This window comes from Parasteatoda tepidariorum, chromosome 9 (assembly GCF_982258835.1).
Source record: "Parasteatoda tepidariorum strain Cologne lab strain chromosome 9, Ptep-v5.0, whole genome shotgun sequence".
NCBI classification, from domain to species: Eukaryota; Metazoa; Arthropoda; class Arachnida; order Araneae; family Theridiidae; genus Parasteatoda; species Parasteatoda tepidariorum.
The window spans coordinates 40,834,003-40,858,751 of NC_141763.1; the positions used below are offsets into that span (position 1 = coordinate 40,834,003).

The 24,749-nt window shown below is 33.4% G+C and overlaps 2 protein-coding genes across 2 annotated transcripts; one reads left to right on the plus strand and one right to left on the minus strand.

The window, feature by feature from the left end:
* The first annotated feature begins 8,226 nt into the window (after nt 1-8,226).
* On the plus strand, nt 8,227-9,000 carry LOC147803996 (uncharacterized). The gene has a single exon (XM_087151369.1). It carries the CDS (start codon nt 8,227-8,229, stop codon nt 8,998-9,000), a length of 774 nt encoding a protein of 257 aa, XP_087007495.1.
* An 893-nt stretch (nt 9,001-9,893) lies between these two features.
* LOC122273838 (protein FAM200C) lies at nt 9,894-10,211 on the minus strand. The gene has a single exon (XM_071176913.2). The coding sequence runs from the start codon at nt 10,209-10,211 to the stop codon at nt 9,894-9,896; it is 318 nt and encodes a 105-aa protein (XP_071033014.2).
* Nucleotides 10,212-24,749: the final 14,538 nt, after the last annotated feature.

Genomic DNA, 24,749 nt, shown 5'->3' on the forward strand with positions numbered 1-24,749 from the left:
TTCTACATATCCAGTTAATTTTTCCTAGACGACTTCTTGTGATTTCTTAAATATGGATCAGTTTCTGGATGAAGGGGGGGGGGACTAGTAATTAGTATGGACTTGTATCTAGTAGTTTGAATGTAGAATGTTTGAGTTTTCACAGCAATTACTTCTTACAAAGCGACGGTCAAGGAATTGCGCGTTGGTCAAGGAAAATTGATCGAGTTTTGGAAATCAAAGACCGAAAGCTCCTAATTTGGCAAAAGTGGCAATTCGAATTTTGTCGGTGCCTAAAAACAGCTTTGACGCAGAAAGATCGTTTTCTGAGTATAAAAATGTATTAAGTGATGAAAGACGAAGGATAAATGAGAATAATTTGACAATGTACAATACTTTGTACCAAAATTCTGTTCATTTAAATAAAAATATTAATATTGCTTGAAATTCAAAGAAATACTTTTGTTGTGTATTTTTAAGCTTTTTTTATTATTCGCGCAATTTCTGTCTTTTGCATCATTTATATAATAAATTTTTTTATGTTTAGAATTTGTGTAATTATCAAAATTTCCCGCGATTTTTCCGCGAATTTGGGGTCTTTTTTCCCGCGACAAACTTGCAGCCCTAGCTATAAGCAACATATACGCTGTAAAGTCTAAAAATATTTTAAAAATAATTGGCTAGCAAAAGCATGAATAAAAGTAAAAATATTAAAAAAATAACGGGCTAGCAAAAGCATGAATAAAATAAAATAAACATATAAAGAGATAAAAAAAAAGCAGACGTTAAAATTCGGAGATTTTTTGTAGAACAACAGAGTTGTTGATTTTTTAGAGATCAGTTTTTGTTGTGGAATTTGTGGTTTCATATAGCTCGTTACGGGTTTATCTAGTTTGTTTCATAATATTTTATCTATCCCGTTACGGGTGAGTTTTCATATATCCCGTTACGGGCACTTTTTCTAGTTTGTTTTAAAAGATTTAACTATCCCGTTACGGGTACTTTATATTTGTTACTGTATTTGTTGTGATGTGAAATAAATGTTCTTTTAATAAAACTAAGAGCTGTTTCTTAATATAGCTTGATACGTTACAACGCAAATATTCTTTGCATTGATTGTCGACTTTGTAATCTCAAATTTATGTTGCTTACATATTCTGGAACAGGAAAATGGCACAATTCTTTAAACAAAACATCTGCATTTTCGAGTAACTTTACCCAGTAGTTTTTGATCATTTTTGAAAAGGAATATGTGTAGCATATGCGCCCCGTTTCGTCAATTATTTGGTATAACTATAGCAACAGTAACAAATAATCGAGAATCAATCACGATTATTGTACGATAATCATTTATAATTGTTGTAACCAGTGCTAGAAATGAGGCTTATAAACATTGTGTTTTCGTTATTGTGCCAAAAGTGAGGTTTATAGTGATATTATCATTTAACACTTAACTACAGGCACTTAATATTTTAACACAAGTACACGAGTGGCGTATCAGAAAAATAAATCGATGCAGATAAAATAAATAACATGTCAAGTGTGAAAGGATTATTACCCAACCAGGAACTTTATGTGTCTTTCAAAGTTTCACATCATGACATGCACAACACAAATCACATCATGACATACTAAATGAAGACAGCGATGGAAGGACTAAGGCTGTATATTTTTGACTGATAACCTATGATTTGTCATTATCTTTTACTATATGTCAAAATATTTGCTTTGAGAATGAAATTATCGCGGCCAATCCTGCTTAGCGGAGAAGCTCCACTAGAAGGAGATTAATGCATTTGCGCCATCTTCCGTGAGTGTAGCATCGTCGTTAAGTGAAAGCATCGAATAAGTGGGCGTTTTCGCCAAGTGAAGTTTAAATAGTGTTTTTGTTTACTTCAGATAGCAGAATAATGTGTATATAAATAAGTTACTACAAATTATTATTATTTTGAAAGTGAAAGTGGGCGTCTTCGCCAAAAGTTTCTTCGAATTGTGTTTGTGTACATTTTCGACAACAGCAAAACGAAACTGCAAAGTGTTATTATTTCATCGCCATTGGATTATACCTATCATTATGTGAACAGTTACTTCATTATAATTTATTATATGCAGTGCATGTAATTCATCAACTTTATTATTTTCTTATCACGAAGTTTGTGAACAGTGTTTTCAAATTGTGTAAATAGCATCAACAGTAAACGTACTTGGAGAACAACAGGTAGATGAAAAAACTTTATTTCAATTCTACTTTATTATTTTCGTAAACAAGTGCTTTACTCATAACTCATTATGGATAACAGAAACAGTGAACCGCCCCCCTGGGCAACCGAAATGATCAATCTACTAAACCAGCAACTAACACAACAGCGAAAGGACATGGAAGACATGAAAGAAATGTTCCAAATAGAAATGAATAAACTACAGGAAACCATAGATAAACTCCAAGCTGAAAATGAAAATCTGAAATCAACTAATAAACACTTATCCAAAGTTAGTAAACAAAATGCCGAAACACCCATCCAGATACCAGATAATACAGCCAAAGAAACAACATTATCTACAAGAAAAAGCAAAAAGAAGACAGCAAATAAAAACAAAAGTGAACAACAACCATCAAACAACCCAATTCAACCGCCAAAGCAGAAAAGAAATCATTCATCCAGCTCTGAAGACGAAGATATAACAAATAACAAGAAACTTAACACTGCAAAGATCATCTCAAAAGATGGAGCCACCAAACCTCTACAGCCAGAAAACATCATCCCACAGGCAAGTACCAGCAAGAACTACGGACCTGAGAGAAGCGGATACAACGACAAAAATGACGTCACCGACGAGGAAGAGATGGAAGGAGGAGCTGAATTCCAATACCAAAAGAGTGGGAGAAGAGGAATTCCGCCAATAATAATCAAAGACCCAAAAATCAACTGGATAAATCTAAAATCAACCTTACAAAAAGAAAAAATAACAGGATTCGAGGGAAAGTACACTGGAGAATCACTAAAACTACATTTTTTTGAAATAGACAACAGGCGTAAAGCAATAGACCTACTCGACCAGATGCAAGTAAAATATCACACATTTCAACTTAATACTGAAAAACCACTGAAAATAGTTATCAAAGGCGTTCCAGTAGAAATAACATCTGAACAAGTAAGATTAAACCTAGAAGAATACGGATATTATGCTAAAGAGGTCAAACAGATGAAAAGATACACAGAAGACGGACCAATCAACCTGCCACTCCATATCATAACCCTGGATAAAACCGAACAAAACAAAGCAATATATCACATGACTAGATTTATGGACTTAGTTGTAACAGTATCAAGCTACAGAGGACGGAGGGACTACACACAATGCCATAGATGCCAACAGTTTAATCACGTACAAGCCTCATGCAGACACACCCCCAAATGCCTAAAATGCGGAAAAGAGCACCTTACTTACCTATGCCAAAAGACAAGAGACACCCCAGCCACCTGCGCAAACTGTGGAGGACCTCATCCGGCCAACTATAAGCAATGCACCAAACATCCCATAAACCAATCAACCCGAAGAAATGAAAATCAACCCATGTTCTCCCCGTCCAATGTCAAATTCAGTTCATATGCAGATAAGTTGAAATCTAACAACCAAGCAATAAACACAGCAGAAATAAAAGAAGCAAAATCAATATTAGAAGAATTAAGAACCATAGTCAGATTCTTAAGAGAAGACCAGGGATTAAATATATTCAAAAAAGTACAAAGCATAGTATACCAAGAAGAAGAACAGGATGAATACTAAAATGAAAAATAAATTAATACTCAACATGATAAACTGGAATGCCAATGGAATCTTAGAAAAACAACATGAATTTAAAAACTTTATCCTTGAATACAATCCGGACATAATAATAATCACAGAAACCCATCTAAATCCAACTTTCAACTTCACAATAGCCAACTACCGAACATACAGATGCGACCGAAACTACCGAGGGGGAGGAGTTGCAATACTAGCAAAAAACAGTCTCACAACAACAACATATAACCAAACAAGTGACAGAGGATATGAACAGATTTCAATACTTCTAAATCACCACAACCAAGACATCAAAATAACTGGCATTTATAATCCACCTCAAAACAAGCTTACAGATCAAGATATTCAACAACTTTTTCCATCAAGCAGACCAACAATAGTAGCTGGAGATTTCAATAGTAAACACACAATCTGGGGATGTAACAAAACCAATTATAATGGAACCCATCTAAGAAATCATGTTTTAAAAAATAACCTAACAGTCATTGCTCCAACCACCCCAACATATATTTCAAACTACAACAACACCTGTGATATCCTAGACTTTGCCATATCCAATATTCAAGCTCCAATAGTTGCATACACCCACAACCAGCTATCCTCTGATCACTTGCCTGTCCAATTTCTAGTCGGCCTACCCACTCAACATTTTGAAAAACCAAAATTAAAAACAAACTGGACTCAATATCAGAATATCCTCAAAGCAAACAATAATAACCCACCTGACCTAGTAGATGAGACTGCAATAGAAAACTATATTCATCAACTTCAACAAGAAATTTTAGCAGCATACGAAACAGCAACTATAGAAACCACCAAAATAGCTCACCATTATAAACTTCCGGCAGAAATTAAAATCATCATCAGAAAAAGAAATCATCTCAGAAAACAATACCAAAGAACAGCAGACCCTGAGTATCTACAAGAAATGAAAAAACTCAACAAACAGATTAAAAAGCTCAGCAAAACTCATAAAAATCAACTATGGAAAAATAAACTAGCCTCACTATGCACAACAGACAACTCAATATGGAAAATAGCTAAATCTCTCAAAACTAAACCACAAATCAATAGGCCCATCAAAGGGCCAACAAGTCTCATCTACGATATCAAAGGAAAAGCCGAAATCTTCGCCGACTCACTACAAAACCAGTTCTCTCCAAACTCAAACTCTGATACAAACCACCATAACACAATAGTGGAAGCAGTTAATAAATTTTATGAAGACCATCCAAATAACGAAACCATCCAACCAGCTGAAAACTATGAAATCATCAATATAATCCGAAAATTAAAAAATAAAAAAGCACCTGGAGAGGACGGCATCAGAAATATAATGATCAAACTACTCCCCCCCAACTATATTAATAAAATCACTCATATCATCAACAGCTGCCTCATCCTAAACTACTTCCCTAGCATCTGGAAAAACGCATCAGTAATACTCATTCTCAAAGGAAACAAAAACCCAAGCTGCCCTGAGAACTATCGACCAATAAGCCTACTGAACATCATCGGAAAAATCTACGAAAAAATAATATACAATAGAATTAAACCTCTTTTAACAATATTACCAGACGAACAATATGGATTCCGTGAAAAACTCGACACAACAAAACAGCTACTTAGAATAATCGACTACATTGGCAGAGCACTCATTAACAAAGAAGCAATAGTTTTCCTCATGATAGACATCTCGAAGGCATTTGACAAAGTATGGCATACCGGAACAATCTACAAACTCATCCAATTAAACTTTCCTCCCGGCATCATTAAATTACTATCCTGCTACTTAACCAATAGAACCTTTCAAGTCAACCTACAAAATCAAAAATCAACTCAAAGAAAAATCACAGCTGGAGTCCCCCAGGGCAGCATACTGGGTCCGATACTATACATTCTATATACACACGACTTCCCCATAAACAAAGCAGACTACAATAGTATCACAGCCTATTATGCAGACGACACAGGAATTATAATTAAATCAAGAAATCCAAATCAAGCTTTACTTAAACTACAGGATCAACTAATAGAAGTCGAAAACTGGTGCAACCAATGGAAAATCAAAGTAAATGCAGAGAAATCACAACTCCTCATAATCCAAAAAAGAAGAATCAAAATCCAACAAAATTACAAACCCAAACTCTTTAATACCCCTATTCCAATAGTCAAGAAAGCAAAATATCTCGGTTTAATCATCAATAGCAAACTCTCCTGGTCAGATCATGTTAAACAAATCACCGACAAAGCAATGGCAGCAGCATATTCTATACAACCACTCATCCAAAATTCCAACGTCTCATTAAATCTCAGAAAACTGCTCTATACAAGCATGATCCGACCTATCCTCACCTATGCCTCTCCTGCCTGGGCAACAATTCCAGATCACTTAATGAAAAAACTTAATCAAACCCAGAATAAACTCCTCAGAAAAATCACCCGTGCCCGCTGGTTTATCCGAAATAAAAATATCCACCAAGACCTCAAAATCCCTCCTCTCTCTGAATATATCAACAAATTAAACGCAGATTTTTACAAAAAAGCCGAAGAATGCACAACAGCCAATTTCAACCAGATCCTCTCATTCGAAAACTACAAAAAAGATTCTCACCTCAGACCAATAGCAGCTTTTTATACATCAGATGCCTCCTTTCATCATTACCAACAAAAATAGTAATATATCATCACAGCCTCATTGGTAGAGTATCCGCCTACCACCACACTGATCCCAGGTTCGACCCCAGCCGACATCACTTTTCCAATAAATCTCCAGAATCATCCGAAAATCAACCTGCATCGTCTTCTTCATCCAGTATTACAACAAAGCATTTCTCACTGTAAAAAATCATCAAAGTCTTCAATCCATCATCTTGATTCCTCATCAACTTCCTCAATTCTTCATCCAGATTATTCTTCATCATGTGTCCAGATTCCTCATCAACTTCCTTCATCTAGATTATCCAGAATCCTGAAAACCAACAGTAGCAAGTGCTGCCACCTAGTAACTCCAGTGCAGTATATTATCTAAATAAACTCAGAACTTTCAAATAGAACTCTAATAAAAATTATATTATATTACAAAATACTACAATAGAATTTTCAAATATGTAAATAATCAATCTGTAAACTCTAAATCATCAACTGTAAATTTATATATTTTATTTTTTGTTTTTTGTTTTTGCCACCACAATGTAGCAAAATTTCAAAATGTTTTTAAACACAATGTATATATGTCATGATGTATGGGATAGGGGCCGCTGCGCGGCCCAGGTGCCCAGTTCTTTTTAAATAAAGCGAAGCGAAGCGAAATTATCGCTTTTAACATAAAATGATAATTCTTAATTCATTACTTTTCCCTTTCTTTATTTTTTTTGCTATCAAATTTTAAAAATAGACATTTCCAACAGCTATACCCATTTCTTGATAACGAATACCGAATAATTTTTTAGACTGTGTTGTGATAAAATCAAAAGAGTAATCTTAATCTTTTTAAAGGTTTATGGTTCTCTTGTTGGCAACACCAACCAACTTAGTGCTGTTATACATTCTTCTCTCTGCTCTGTGCAGTTGTTATATGTTCATGTCCTTTTAATTAAATAGTAACCAAGTATTTCTTTAGCTGTGTGATATTTTATTTTATACTTAGTTGTAAACTTAATTTTAACAGGTTATGGGCCCAGCGATTAATCTGTTAGTATAGTATAAGCTTTCTTAGTGAACTGATATCGGTCTTAGGCCTAACTTAGTGATAAGCGTTGACGGTATTTTGTTGAGTTTTGATTATGGAGTTTAAAACTCATATAGAAAAATTAAAAGGTTCAGTGAACTGGTCTAAGTGGAAACGACAAATTAAATTGTTGTTACGTCATAATGAAGTGTTGGACATCGTAAATGGAAGTAGGAAATTAACTGAAAATCTAAGTGAAAGTGCCACAAGTGAGGAAAGAACTGCATATGAAAAGCAAGTAAGAAGTTTTTCCAAAGATAATGCTTTGGCGCAGTTAATTTTAGTTGGTAATATGGATGATAGCAATGTAGTGCAGCGCCATCTAGATCAAGGCGTGCAACAAAAACTTTAACTGCAATTTTCTTAGGAGATATAAACTTTCACTTCCACTTCTACTCTCTCTGTGATCAATGATACAAAAAAAAACACATGTGTACGATCAACTATGCTTTTTAAGCATGTACAAATAATGTGAATATATTTATGTAGTGATTTACAATGTTGCATTTATTTATTATTGTTTATCGGATGCAGCATACCAAAACACCTCAGTGGTGACCCATGGATATTTGGATACTCAACATACCTTCCAAACGCAAGTAAGTGGAGTTAGTCTTTCTGTCTGATTTTCTGTCATACGGGCTTGAAATTTTTCAATATCATTATTTAATTAGATAGTTTTAATATTCCATTCGTTTTTATTTAACGTAATGTCTACGGAAAATAGTCCTTTGCCGGTAGAAATACCGGAAGTGCATGCGGTAGGAATTAAGTTACCCGCCTTTTGGGAGAAAGCTCCAGAATTATGGTTCGTAAACGTTGAAGCACAATTTTCCGTTTCACGAATAGTTTGTGACCGCACAAAATATTTTCACATCATTTCAACCTTAAATTCGGAAACACTATCACATGTTAGTGATATTGTATTAAATCCACCAGCAGAGGATAAGTATAGCGCCCTCAAAACTCGCCTAATTTCGGAATTTTCTGATTCGGAGCAGAAAAGGATCAAAGCTTTACTTTCAGAGCTCGTATTGGGAGATGACAAACCATCACACTTACTGCGCAATCTCGCAGACAAAAAATTATCGGACGAATTTTTAAAAACGCTATGGATTCAGCGTCTCCCTGAATCAGCTCAAGCAATCATTAGCATTTCTGAGGGTAACCTAGATAAGCTGAGTTTAATGGCTGACAAGATTTTAGATATTTCCCCCAATACATCTAAAGAGGTACACGCAGTCAAAAATGACGTATCCGAAATTGCAAAATTGAAAGGACAAATAGCCGCACTTACTGAACAAGTTAGCCGACTTACGGCAGCTAACGAACGTCAACCGCGCTATCGCTCGCGCCATTTTTCGCAAGGTAGATATCGTTCGCAAACTTCGCGTCGTGAGCAAACTGAGCTATGTTGGTATCATCAAAAATTTGGAAATAAAGCAAAGAAATGTAATCAACCATGTAAATTTTCGGAAAACTAATGAAGAAATCACATGTGGCGCAATGTGATTTCCGGAATCAGGGCTCTAGTCGTCTTTTTATACATGATCCGAAAACTCGACGTCATTATTTAATAGACAGCGGAAGCGATGTTTGCGTGCTGCCGTATTCGTCAAACCTAACATTTAATTCCTCACCCTCTATGGTTTTATATTCAGCTAATAATTCGCCTATCAAAACATATGGCACCAAAGTAATTTCTCTAGATTTAAATTTACGCCGCGATTTCAAATGGACGTTTATAATAGCTAATGTTAGCAAACCTATAATCGGTGCAGATTTTCTAAAACATTTTGGTTTATTGATAGATTTAAAAAATTCTTGCTTAAGAGATTCTATAACTAACTTAAAAAATCAAGGATCTATTATTCGTTATTCTGGAAAAAGCGTGACATTGATTTCTAAAGACATGGCATTTCATGAAATTTTAAATAAGTACAAAGAAATTTTACAACCACATCCAGGTTCAAATAAACCAAAACATAACACTGTTCATAAAATTATAACGAGAGGTCAACCTGTTTTCGCACGACCACGACGTCTTAATCCTAAACAATTAGTAATCGCAAAGAAGGAATTTCAAATTATGATGGAGCGGGGTATTTGTCGCCCCAGTAAATCTAATTGGTCGAATCCTTTGCACATGGTGCCAAAACCGAATGGAGATTTTCGACCAACGGGTGACTATAGGGCAGTGTTTCTCAACCTTTTTGGCACAATGGACCACTTTAAAAATTTTAAGTATGTCACGGACCCCTCTGTGAAAAAAACATTGCTTAAACATCATTTATTACAAAATATATTCTGTTTTATTATTTAATTATTTTAATATTTTTATTTCAATAGTATAAAAAACTTGAAGAAATAAAAATTTTTAATGTGAAGGCTGTTGCTGCTTTTCCTTGATTAACAGATTGAATTGAGGGATGGTTTTCGACAAAGCAACGCGCATATCATGTTCGACTTTCAGTCGATTTCGATGTTTTGTTTTTATTGTGACAAGTGTGGAAAATCCTGCTTCGCAAGGATATACTGTAGCAAACGGAATAATGGCTGCCATAGCTCGCTTTGCAAGCAATGGGTAGGCTTCTCTTAAAGAAGACCAAAACTCTCCAAGAGTTTTTGAATCGAAATCCATTTTTAACAAGGAATTTGCTTTCAAATCAATTATCTCATCTTTGGCAAGGTTCATGTCATCGATACAGTCAATATCACAAAGAAAAGGATTACGAATCCACAACTCATCTTTTATATTTATTCCATCCCAATTGAAATATTTTTCAAATGAAACTTGAAGTACTTCCAGGTGTTCACAGATTTCATTTTTCAAGTTATTCAATAACAAACTATCTTGCTGAGATCCATTTTCAAAAAGCACTTCGTCCAACATTTGAAAGGTTGCATACATCCCATTTTGAATTCTAATTTTCCAAACTGACATTTTCAATAAAAATGCCTGTAGTTTCTCAGTGGCATCCATAATTGTTGTATCAGGCCCTTGAATTGAAAGACATATATCGTTCATGTGGTTAAAAATGTCTGCCAGGTAAGCCAATTTCCATATAAAATCTTTTTCTCAAAATATTCGAAGAGTGAGTTATCTTTTTCTTCTAAAAAAAGTGATACTTCTGTCTTCATGAAAATTCGTTTCAAAACCTGCCCTCGTGACAGCCAGCGCACTTCCGTGTGGTACAGAAGTACCTCATGTTCTGCGTTCATTTCTTGACACAGTGTTTTAAAAAGACAATGATTAAGAGCTCTACTTCTAATAAAATTCACAGTTTTAATAACTATTGACAATACTTCTTTTAAGCTGGTTGGAAGAGTTTTTGTAGCCAGTGCATGTCTATGTAAAAAAACAATATGTAACAATAACATTAGGAGCCTCTTTTTTTACAAAATGGGCAAAACCAGATTTATTGCCAAGCATCGCAGGTGCTCTATCCGTACAAAGTGAATGAAGTTTTTGTTTCCAGTCGAAGTCGTGTTCGAAAAAGAAAACATTTAAAATCGCTAAAACATCAACTGCCTTTGTAGTTTGCAAAAGAGGCTCACAAAATAAGAGTTCTTCTTTGATAGTATCAGCATACACGTAACGAACAAAAACAAGAAGTTGACTACAATTCGAGATGTCTGTAGTTTCATCCAGTTGCATACTAAAGGGAAATGGCGATGCTTTCATTTCATCGATGATGTTTCAAGATATTGCAAGAAATTTCAACTATTCTTGAATGTAACACATCCTTGGACAATGGAATAGCCTCAAGTTTTTTTCTCTGTTCCAGTCCACAAACTAATTCAACCATTTCCAGCGTACATGGCTTAATTAATGTCTCTCTAGTATGCGGTTTCTTACTTTTGGCAATATGATATACAACTCTGAAAGATGCCTCACCAAAGGTTTTTGTGGAATACCAAATCCAAGTTTGGTTAATGTTCCAGATTTCGAAAACTGGGCTTTCTTCTTTGTAAAAAATTCTAGATCTTTAGATGCATTTTCAGGATGAAGAGATTTGAGATGCTCTAATTTTTCAATTAAATCCAACTATTTTAGATGGCTGTTGTTGTTCATTTACGTCGCACTAGAGCTGCACAATTAGCTATTGGCGACGGTCTGGGAAACACCCCTAAGACATGCCATCGCAATTTTGATCCTCTGCAGAGGGGATGGCACCCCCGCTTCGGTAGCCCGACGACCTGCACGCGAAGTCGAGCACTTTACGGTAGAACAGTTTAACGAGGACCCATACCGCACACCCTCGGTCCCTACGCAGACTGATCCAAGTGGTCACCCACCCGCACACTGACCTTAGCCAGTGATGCCTGACTTCGGTGATCTGCTGGGAACCGTGTCTTAACGATCAGTCCACTGCGGGACCTATTTTAGATGGTGTAAAGCTATCTGTATAAAAAATTGCACCCTAATATCGCTTAATAAAAATGTGGATTTGAAATAAAGTATTTTTATAATGTTGAATTTCAATGGTACCCACTGAAACATTGTTAATACTTGACGAAATTTTCTAGCTCGGAATATTTAAGATTTTTTAGTTTAATAAAAAAAAGTGTATGGTATTGCTTATAAATGATGCGTTATAAATACAAAATAACTTCGTTTTTTCATTTTTATAACTATATTAATCTTAATTTTAATGTATACTTCAAGTTATTTTCGAAGATTTAATTTCATCTTAAGTGAAGGAAATGTTGGATCAATTTTTGATGTAGAATAGATATTTTTTGATTTTAAAATGTAAGTCAGCTTAAGTTATTGATAATTTTTATTTATTTATTCTAGCATGAATTCAAAGCATGTAATTGTCTTCAGCATAGCAGTAGCCTCTTACAAAACTTGTGATCCCAGCAAAACTTTAAATTCATTCTTTCAACAAAAAATTTAAAGTTAAATACATATGTATATATATATTCCAGCAGATTTTATTAACTTTACTTTAATTGCCTTAATCTATGTTATAAGAGTATTTAAAATCAAGCATATGCATTTATTTAGTTCTTTATTACTGAAATAGGAATAATATTTTATAAATGCATATAAAAATAATTTTTCGCCATAGCAAACTATTTACTCAAAGAATAAAAATATTGAGAAAAAATATCAACATTACTGTTTATTTTTTAATAAATAATAAAGAATGTGCATAAGAATTTCTTTCCATTTTATATAAGTTAATTTTTGTTCTTTAGCTTTAGTGAAACAAAAACTTCCAGCTTGTAACGATGATGGACTGATATTTTTCAATTGACTAGATTTATGAAAATACTGATTTCTTTTAATGCAATTACGAATTATAAAATCATCCATCCCTTTATCAAAATCACAGAGGGCGCTAAGGATGAAGAAGGTCCGGGTTACCACTGCTGGCTAAATATTGATGCAAACATTTTAAAAATTAGGATCAGTCGGCGGACCCCCAAAATATGACCCATGGACCCCCAAGGGGTCCATGAACCACAGGTTAAGAAACACTGCTATAGGGCATTAAATCGCCTAACTCAAAAAGACAGATATCCATTATCGCATATACAAGACTTCTCTCAGAATTTACATAGTAAACAAATTTTTTCTAAAATTGACTTAACTCGTGCGTATAACCAAATTCCGGTTCACCCGGATGACGTCCCAAAAACCGCAATTACAACACCCTTTGGACTCTTCGAATTTTTATATATGCCATTTGAGCTTTCTTGTGCGGCGCAAACTTTCCAAAGGTTTATGAACGAAGTCTTATATGGTTTTGATTTTGCTTTTGCTTATTTGGACGACATATTAATTTTTAGTACTTCAAAAAAAGAACATTGTGAGCATTTGGAAATGGTCTGTAAAAGGCTTTCGGAATATGGCATACGAGTAAATATTGCTAAGTGTGTGCTTGGATCGAAAGAACTATCATTCTTAGGATATTTGATTAACAGTGAGGGTATTAAACCGCTTCCCGAAAGAATCAAACCTATTTTAAATTTTAAGCTACCGAGCACGGTAAAGGAATTAAGACGATATTTAGGTCCTTTAAAATACTATCGTCGAAATATACCTCAAGCAGCTAGCACACAGGCCTTATTATGCAATTATCTAAAAGGCAGTAAAAAGTCTGATAAATCAGTTATTCAGTGGACAGAGGATTCCATAAAAGCTTTCGAGGATTCAAAGCAACAGATCGCTAACGCAACTTTACTCTTTCACCCTGATCCTAACGCACAATTAGCATTACATGTTGATGCGTCAGACTTCGCGATAGGCGCAGTCTTGCATCAAGTCACTAAAACTGGTTTACAGCCTTTAAGTTTTTTCTCTAGAAAACTAACGGAAACCGAAAAGAAATATTCAGCCTATGATCGCGAACTTTTGGCAGCATATAGAGCAATAAAGCATTTTCGTTATATGGTCGAAGCTCGAACCTTTACGTTATACACGGATCATAAGCCACTCGAATTTGCTTTTATGCAGAAAAACGAAAAATGCACTCCGAGGCAGCTGCGCCAATTAGATTACATTGGCCAATTTACCACAGATATACGCCATATTAAAGGGATAGAAAATATTCCAGTCGATATGCTGTCACGTATTGAAGCAATATCATGCCCATCGCCAATCGATTTTAAAAAAATAGCACAAGAGCAGCAGCGATCCCGAACTTCAAACAATATTAACAGACCAGAATTCTTCACAAAAACTTAACAAATTAATGTTGCCAGATAGTGAGGTGGAATTATATTGCGATATCGCTACAGGAAAAATCCGCCCATATATTCCTAAATCTCAACGTAAAATTGTTTTTAATGCATTACATAATTTAGCCCACCCGGGAACTAAAAGTACAGTAAAATTAGTTACCGATCGTTTTGTTTGGTCTAATATAAATTCTGACTGTTCTAAATGGTCACAAGCATGTATACCGTGCCAGAGGTCTAAGATTTCCAAACATACAAAAAGTGAGGTTAAACGGATCCCTGTAGAAAATAAGCGTTTTTACCACATACATTTAGATTTAATCGGACCGCTACCCCCATCAGAAAATTATACATATTGCCTAACAATAATAGATAGGTTCACTCGGTGGGTAGAACTTGAGCCATTAAAAAACATCGAAGCTGAAACAGTCGCATCAGCTATTTATAAGGTATGGATTTCCCGTTTCGGAGTTCCAGAAATCATTACTACAGATCAGGGCCGACAATTTGAGTCTAGGCTTTTTCGAGCACTTGCAATTTTTTTGGGATGTAAACATGTACATGCATGTGCCTTTCACCCCCAATCTAATGGGTTAATTGAAAATTTTCATCGCACATTAAAATCAGCCATAAAAGCCCATTTGACAGATCGTTGGACGGATAGATTGCCTACTATACTCCTTGGCTTAAGAGCAACATATAAACCAGAATTACATGCTACCTCTAGTGAACTGGTGTATGGCCAATGTCTTAGGCTACCTGGTGAAATTTTTACTAAATCACCAAATGATGTCAACACACCAGAATTCATCAAAGCGCTCAAAGAGTACTTTGCTAGTATAAATCCATCTCCAACATCGAATCATGGTAGGAGACAATTATTCATTCCACAGAAGCTGAATACCTGTTCGCAAGTTTTCTTGAGATATGATGCTGTTAGAGCTCCGTTAAGACCACCTTATGATGGACCTTATCCAGTCTTATCCAGAACTGAGAAATTTTTCAAAATCTTGAAAAATGGCAAGGAACTGGTAGTAACAGTGGATAGACTAAAACCAGCATTTATCTTATCTGCAGAGGACATGACAGAACCTCAGAGATCAAAGGAACCAGAGCCGTTGCCACCAGCAATCAGCAACACACCTCCACCAGCAAACCAGCTAGTCCCGAACAGCAGGTCTCCACCAGTAGAACAACCAATCGTGGTCAGCAGGTCATCCAGATCCGGCCGACGAATCAAACTTCCAGTGAGATTTGCCTAACGCTGCTGCTGGGAAGGGGGATGCCTTCATGTGCTTTGGTGAAAGTAACACAAACAATGAAGTTTGGTTGGCAGATAGTGGAGCTACTGCTCATATGACAAAATATAAAGATTATTTTGTGGACTTTAAACAGTTTGGTGTACCAAAGAAAGTGTACATTGGAAACAATGATGCCATATTCGCCTATGGTGAAGGTACTATCAACGTTGAAATGAAAATCTGTGGTAATTGAGAACGAAATCATTTAGCTTCTGTGTGGTATGTTCCTGATATTTGTAAAAATCTTTTTCTATTGGACAAATTATAGCCAAGGGTTTTGAGCTTAAAGCAACAAGAACTGAATGCGTTTTTATTCGAAATGGAAATGTGCGGTTAAAGGGCGTCTGCACAGCTAATGGCCTATATGCTTTGAAACTGAGAGTCCGAGCACTGCTGTCTCTGCAAATGTATGCATTGCTACAAGAAATGACTTGCAATTGTGGCACCAAAGGTTGTGTCATCAGAATAAAGCGCATGTTAAAGAGACTCTTAATAGACATGATATAAAAATTACATGTAAAAATGAACTGTGTGAAGGATGTTGCTTTGGAAAACAATGCAGGAAGCCATTTGGAACTAGAGAACGCTCAACAAAAGCAGGAGAGTTGATACATGCTGATGTACTTGGACCCATGCATGAGAAATCTCTTGGTAATTCAAAATATTTTGTTTGTTTTAAAGATGATTTTTCAAAATATCGCAGAGTGTACTTCTTACAAGCTAAAAATGAAGTAACCAAGAGCTTTCAAAACTTCATGAATGAAGCCAAAAATGTAGGGCATAAAATCCAAGAATTCTTGAGTGATGGAGGAACAGAGTTTCAGAATTATGAAGTGAAGAACATTCTTGAAAGTGAAGGAGTGACCTCTCGCATATCTATGCCTTATACACCGGAGCAGAATGGTGCTGCTGAACGTGAGAATCGTACACTTGTGGAAAGTGAGAGCAGTATGCTACATTCAAAGAATCTTCCCTTAAAACTGTGGGCTGAGGCTGTAAACACAGTTGTATATGTTTTAAATAGGACTGGATCTTCATCAGTCAAGTCGAAAAGTCCCTATGAACTATGGTTTGACAAGAAAGTTCCTAGTATCAATCATCTAAAAGTTTTCGGAACAGAATGTTTTGTTCATGTACTTAAGCCAAACAGAAAGAAATGGGATAGTAAGAGTATCAAGGGTATATTTGTTGGTTATTGCGGTGAAAAAGATGGTTATAGCATATATATTAAAGAACAAGACAAAATTATACTAAGTAGAAATGTTATTTTTCGAAATGAAGAGGTAGTCTCAGTGGGTACTAATTATTCTTCTGTTGAAGATACTCAACAATTTGTAGAGGTAAGCAAACTTAAAGAAGATCTTGCTCCTGAAAATATTGAAGGAGTTAGTAACATTATAGATAATGAAAGCATCGCTGAAGGAACTGTTAATAACTCCATTAGTGAAGGCAACATTGAAATCAATATTGATGAAGTTACAGATGAAAACAATGACTCTACTTATCTGAGAGACAGAAATAAATTGAAAAAGCCTTCTAAGTTGAGAGATTTTGTTCTTTTAGCTGAACTAGCAGAGCCAGAAACTTATAAAGAAGCCATGTCTTCTGAGAATTCTGAAAAATGGCGATGTGCTGTGGAAGAAGAAATGAATTCGCTTCTGAAGAACAAGACATGGGAACTTGTTGATCTGCCACATGAAAGAAAAGCCATTGGTAGTAGGTGGGTTTTTAAAGTAAAGATGAATGCAGATGGGTCTGTACAACGTTTCAAGGCTCGTTTAGTAAAAGGATTCAGCCAAAAATATGGTGTTGATTTTTCAGAAACGTTTAGTCCTGTTGTTCGATGGGAAACAATAAGAGCAGTTTTAGGAGTTGCTTCGAGTAAGAGACTGAAACTTTCACAGTTTGATGTAAAGACGGCATTTCTTTATGGAGAATTAGCAGAAGAGATCTATATGAGTCAACCAGATGGGTTTAATGATGGAACTAATAAAGTTTGTAAGTCGCTCAAAAGTATTTATGGGCTTAAACAAGCCTCAAGGTGTTGGAATGAGCGTTTCAAAATATTTGCTGAAAGCTGTGGTTTGCAACTATCTTCTGCAGATCCTTGTTTGTTTTATAATGAAAGTAAAACACTTATTTTAATTGTCTATGTTGATGATGGTATCATAGCCACCAAAGAAGAAGAGATAGCTAATGAGTTTCTTAACAAACTTAAAGCAGAATTTTGCGTAACTGTTGAAGCTGCTGCTCCTTATTTGGGTATGCAAATTGAATATCTTCATGGTGGTAACGTTTTTATACACGAGGAAACTTATTGTAAAAAAATTCTGAATCGCTTTAATATGTTAGAATCCAATCCAGTTAGTGTACCAATAGAAAAAGGCTTCATTACAAATGAAGATTCACCATGTCTTCCTGATAATGTGCCTTACCGTGAAGCTATAGGAAGCTTAATGTTTTTGGCTATGGTCACAAGACCTGATATCGCCTATGTGGTAGGAGTCCTGTCACAAGTACTGGATAAACCAAAACAACAACACTGGAATTTAGTGAAGAGAACCTTTAAATACCTTAATGGTTCTACAAAGTGGGGGATAATGTTTAAAGCTGATTTAAAATGTAATATCCAGTGCTTTAGCGACTCAGACTATACAGGTGATCCCCTTAGTAGAAAGTCTACTTAAGGAATGGTTTTCATATGTTCATGTCCTTTTAATTAAATAGTAACCAAGTATTTCTTTAGCTGTGTGATATTTTATTTCATACTTAGTAGTACACTTAATTTTAACAGACTGCCTAAAGAAAAGAATCCAACAATTTGGAAGTAATTAAAACAATCTTTCCACAATTGACAATTTTTTTTTTTTTTTTTTTTTTTTTTGGTTTTTCGCGAAAGAGCAGATTTGTAACATTCTAACATTGACTGCTTCAATTATACTAAATTTCTCAAAAATAAATGCCTACTTTGTTAAGTAAAAATTAAAAAGGTCTATAAGTTATTTTGTGCAGCTGTTGTTGAACCCAGGATCATAATTTAGTCGGAGGTACTACATCAGCACTGTGGTCGGTGCAAACCAGATGCTGAATTTGCATCGCCCAGATTCGAACCCGGTTCACCTCATTGAGGGCGACCGCTCTATCCCCTGACCCATCATGACTCCCTACAAACTATATATTATTTTATATCCGTCGTTGAACAGCCGACCCAATTTTAGGTTTACTACTACTAATGTTCATCTCCGTAGCCTTGTAATTTTGAACCCAATCCAGAAGACAAAGGAACTCCTGGATCAAATATAGGGAGAAATTTGCCTTCATGGAGGACTTTGTAATGGAACTAACCAGCATTTACGTTACATGGAGAGGAAGACCACGGGAACCTCCCGCGGTTAGCCTCACGGCTAGGGGACTCTAACACATGATCCGTCTACCATTGAGAATATTTCACGTCAACACTGTGGTCGGGTGCAAGCCGGATGCGGAATTCGCATCGACCAGCCATCGCCGGGATCGAACCCCGGTTCACCTCATTGGAAGACGAACGCTCTATCCCCTGAGGCATCGCGTCTCACCTTACAAACTATAGCTTTCATTTACAAAACAGAATGGCTCAATGAATTTTAAAAGTAAGTTCTCAAAATTAAACAGGTGAGAAATAGCATTAAGAGACGCCAGTTGATAAATCGTAAGCAAAACGATACTTTAATCACAGTATACTTTATTCCATTGTACTTTTGTGCATTAAAAATTAAGACGTAATTTTTTTAAAAGAAATTAAAATATTAACTACCATTATCTATGACAATGGGGAAAAAATTTCTTCTGTTGCATGAAATTTTTTAATTGATCATAGATATTTTCGAGTCGTTGATTACAAATCTGCAATCGACTTCCCTCTAACAAGCTATAGTTTTTATGCAATTGAATAACAACATTCTTAACTAGGATTTTTTTAAATTCCCTCTTGTAAATACCAAGTAACCCCATTTCTATGTTACGTAGGAAGTGGTAGGATGAAGACAATAATACATTTTAGTTTTTGATGAAATACCATTTTTTTTTTGTCCCAAGTATTATTGTCAAAGGAGGATACAAGTGTGCATGTATGTATATAAAAATATATGCATTTTTAAAAATCTTGTACATTCAGACAAAAAATAACAAAACTAAAAATTTCCCTAGCATAACTTTTGCTTAAATTACATAGCATTTATTGAGTGGTACGGGTTTTTAATTATTAATTATCGAGGTGGGGCGGGAGGAAGTGTCACCCACTCCCCTATAGTCGGAGCCTTTGATAATTGTTGAATATCTGTAGTATAGTAGTTGAAAGTTTAGTTAGTTGTAAAATTGGTGTAATTATCTCAAGAAAATGGCTTCTACAAAACACTTCTAAGATATTGCAAACGCACAGTGTTTAAAAGTTGAAACGTACACTTTTACAGTCGTTATAACTCAGAACGAAAAAGAATTAACTTCTTGAAATAATGCACACAAAAGAAAAAAAAAAAAAAGATATCCCTTTTTTGTTAGACTTAGATTCTTTACTATCGAAATATAGAGCACAGTCCCGATATTTTAATTAAAAAAAGGGGTTGAAAGCATGGAACCCCTATTTTTCACTTTTTACGTATGTCATATATCGGGACTTTTTTCTTTTTGCAGTAAGGGTGCGTAGGCAAATTTTTCAGCTTAAATTTAGCACCTTTCAAGTACTCAAAAAATATTTTAAAAGCAGTTAAAAAAATATTTTAATAAGATTAGGATATGAGTACTAATGGATTTTTTTCTTCTTCGTATTGTTGCAAGTTTTTCATAAATACATTAAAAAAATGAAAAATAATTTCCAAAGACTTTACATGATCATGATAAAAAATAACTAGTAACTGACAAAAAAAAAAAAAAACTCTACTCTTGATTATATTAGATACCATAAAAGCAATTTATACGCAATTTTAAAAATATTCAATATTAAATGGCTCATTTAATTTTTAAATTAATTCGAACTTTTATATTATAACTAATTTTTTATGACTAAGAGTTATTTATAAATTAATATTATTGATCATACCGAATTTAAAAAGATAAAGAATTAAGCTAACTAAGATAACACTAATAAAGTCATATTACAAATGTAAATTAGTGAATGGGCCCTAAAAATGTTTATCATTATTTGTTACTTGGTTCAGTACTTCTTCAATGAAATGATTAAAAAAATATAAATAATTTTGAAATGTAAATACCATGAGTATTAAAGCTACACATTTTTGTCAGATGCAAATTATTACATAGTCCTTACTTTATTAATATTTAATAAGTGATAACTGAATTTTTTATTTCAATTGTTTGCAAATCAAATTATTATGAGATGAATTTAAGTTTTTTGGAATGACAAACCTGAATTTTTTTACATAACCAAACATAAGTTTTTTGCTGCATTTAAAATATTAATGGCCCCCTTACACGCGAAAACGCCATTAGCTTGCCAGCCAAGACGATGGCGTCACCAACGATGATACTAACAAAAGAAATAAAATTTTCTACCGCTATGAGGGGAAATTTTGACACTGTGTATAGTTGGTTCCTGTAATCAGCGAAAATTCGGAAGATATTTCATTTCGATTTCAGAGGGTGGAAAATGAAGCCTAAAATTGAGAATCTCTTGTAAATTGCAGCAGAGTTGCACATAAGAGGTCAAAAATCCTTCTCACTAAATCAAGCTTATTGTACGCCATGCGGACCCGCAAGTATTTCATCAAACATATATAAAATGAATGACGGTTTCATATGCTACGGACAGATTGGAGTTGAATTAATTGTGAAAACTTTTAATAGAACATTATCTTCTTGAATAATTCGTGGCGAAAACCAACATGATCGAGGAAGAATATCTAATTTAGGATAAGGGAAAGTTAAGCACCTTTTAAAAACACCCAATAAAAAAAGCACCTTTATGGGCTTTGAAAAATTGAAAATAAGCACCTTTAAGCACTTTTTTAAAAAGCTACGCACACCCTGCTACTCACATTTATAAAACACGTATATTCAAAGACATGGGCTCCCATATGTTTGAATTTAGGGGGGGGGGGCTAATAAAAGAAAACGCAAATAGCTTAATGAATTAAAAAATTAATGAAAGTGAAATATACCGGTGATACCTGATTGCGCTAATGATTTTCTGAAATATGGTGGACTGCGCTGCTAACTTCTTATCCCCCTTTAATAAAGGTTGGCGGCTGGTTATATTGACCATCCCTCCTACTTCATTCATGCAGTAAAACAATTTCTGATAAAAGCATCGTCTCGCCAATATTGTTCGTAAGAAGCTAGTGTGTTGAGGGTGGAGGGGGATTTGTCAATAAGTTTTCCTCCATCTTTTAGTAATTTTTATTTAAAAGGAATTTTTTTATATGTTTGTGAATTTTAATACTTCTGTAATTTTAAAATAAAAACTTTATTTAAGCTATGAAAAAAAAATTCTAGTTCATTTTAAGGTGACGTATGGCTTTCAAAGTTTCGAAAATCGGTCAAAAGTTGAATTAGACCTATGCAATTGTTTCAAGAATATTGGTTAAAAAGTTAAAGAATATATACATTTGTTGCTAACATGTCGTCTTAAATTGGTTAAAAAATAAAAGTTCAGGGTGTAGTATCAAGTTTTAATTAAGTTTAAAAAACCTTACTTTAATATTTAATAATTTGAATTTATTTAATATATTTAATAATTTAAAAAAAAAAATTTGCATGCAATTTTTGAATATATTTAATAATTTGAATTTTAAACCAGTTTCACCCAATCTATCTTAACCAAACTTCTGCATATTATTTTTAAAAACATATTTGAGCATAAAATGACTCTGATCAGAAGTCATGGTTGGCAATCATTATTTTTTTTACTCCAAAATCGCACACATTTGATTTAAAATGGGTTTTTTTAAATTCGAATAAAATTAATTGGATTTTTTAAAATTTACCATCCAAAGCATCTGATACAATATTTTAATAATACTATTGCTTAAAAATGGAAGTAAAATAGTTAATATTTCTTACTAAAAATGGATAAAATTATTATTATATTATTACATACTAATCACAGCCTTAAGAAAAAAAAATCAGAGTTATATTTCTCAGATTCAACTTGGTGATAATTGCTAAAATTGTCAATTAGACATGATGACAATTTGTCAACTAGACGTCTAATGAAAAGTAAATTAGTTTAGATAAGAAAACATTACTGAAAAAAAAATTACGTCATTCTGGTTTGAGAAAGTCTTGATACACTCTAACTGTATATTCAATAAGATATAAAAGCTTTTCATTTTAATTAGCAAAAAACTAAATGGACATAATTGAAATATGTTTTTTGAAAATTATTTTAAGCATATTAAAAGGAAAATTACTATTTAAAGGTTACATATCACTCTTATTTAAGTGTAGTCTATTTTGGAACATAATAATTACATGAATATCCCTTTCGATATTTCTTAGTAAAAAATTCAAATCAAATTTCTTAGTAAAATAACATTTTAAATTATATATTTTTTCAATTAATATTATTTAATAATTTTGCTGAAATTACTGATTTATTTTCTTAAAAAAATAATCACTATTTACATCAATGCATTTTATAATGAAAGGGATAACATAGTGATTTCAATGCATATGCAGTTTATTATTCCGTAATAAAAAAAATAGCTTCCTTAATAAACATACATTATCAATTAAATCAGGCTTTTTAAAAATTCACACATTTAAGAATGTATTTATTAACTATACTGTATGAAAATATGTAAAACTTAAATTAATATTTTTTTAAGAAATTAATTCATAATTAATGTTATAAAAATTATGTTTGTTTAAGTTAATGTTTTTTTTAAATTAAACTGATTTAAATTAGTGATTTATTTTTAAAAAATTGAAAAAATTTAATCAGGATTTAATTCATGACTAAAATGAAGTGATTTATGCCAACCCTGACAGAAGCAATCAGAAACTTAAAAATCTAGTATATTTTTTTTTAAATTTAATTTATGTGTTTTTAAAGAAAAACCTTAAAATGAAGTTGAATTATTTCGTGCATTTCGAAACGATTTTTAACAAATTCTTTCTGTTTTGCTTACAGTAACATCGTAGTAAGAATTTGATTTTCAATATATATATTAAAAATCATGTTCTTTTTATCTACTAAGTTGATAATCGAGTCAATAATATAAGCTTTACTCTATAGTTATGTGCAATACAAATATGATCTTATATCGAGTTTTGCTGTTAATTTAAAATTTAAAAAAAGAAGAAAATATTGGAAACAATTTTTTTAACACAATTCTATTATTTTTCTTCATTCACTTAATAAAAATCCTAATATGTCTCATAAAATAAAATAGCTTCAAAAACAACAACTTTTCTAAAGTTTTGTTAGGAAAAGCAAAACTTAAAATACTGAGTGTAACTTTTCAACTTATGAGTGTCGAGTCGACATAGTCTCAGTTAATTTTCCAAGTACATGTTTTTCATAAAAGGCGCTGCAAGAATTTCTTATAAATTATTTTTTTAAAAATAAAAGAATAAAAGCTGGTAACTTATTTGATATTTTTATATTATTAGACTTTTTATTTTTATTTTCAGAGTTAATAAGAAAATCTTGCAACAAATTTTAAGATAAAATTTAATAAAATGCCATAATATCAGAAAAATTAACTGAAAATATATTAACTCGATTTTCCCAAGTTGCCCTCAATATTCTAATTTTCACTTCATCGAATAAAACTATAGAAGAGCTGTTTTGTAAAATTTTTAAAAATTATTTCATTCTTACTCTGAAGATATCTCGTGATTGTTAAACTGTTTCTGAATTTAACTACAAAACACTGAGTACTATATTTAAACAAAATAATGCGTTTAAATTTGTCCTAATCAAATTTTTTATTCACAATAAATCGAAAGTTGAAAAGGGAATAACACAATGTTCTCAAATGCATAAGTTCACCCGTTCTATAATTACATTTGTAAATTAACTTACCCATAAAGATAATAAAATTGTAATGATAAATGCAATACTATCAGTAAATGTATTATATTCTAATTGTAAATCTAATCCTGTTTGAAATAACTCGAATTTAATAAATTGGACTAATATATTTTGATATATTTCTTGGCCAAGTAGAAGCTTTTCGCCAAGTTAGTGCTTGATTTTTTTAAATTGCACCCCTCTGACAGAGAGATCTACCTACAAACGT

Coding starts and splice junctions, on each gene's coding strand:
- LOC147803996 (XM_087151369.1), top strand. CDS start 8,227: ATGTCTACGGAAAATAGTCCTTTGCCGGTAGAAATACCGGAAGTGCAT.
- LOC122273838 (XM_071176913.2), bottom strand. CDS start 10,211: ATGAACCTTGCCAAAGATGAGATAATTGATTTGAAAGCAAATTCCTTG.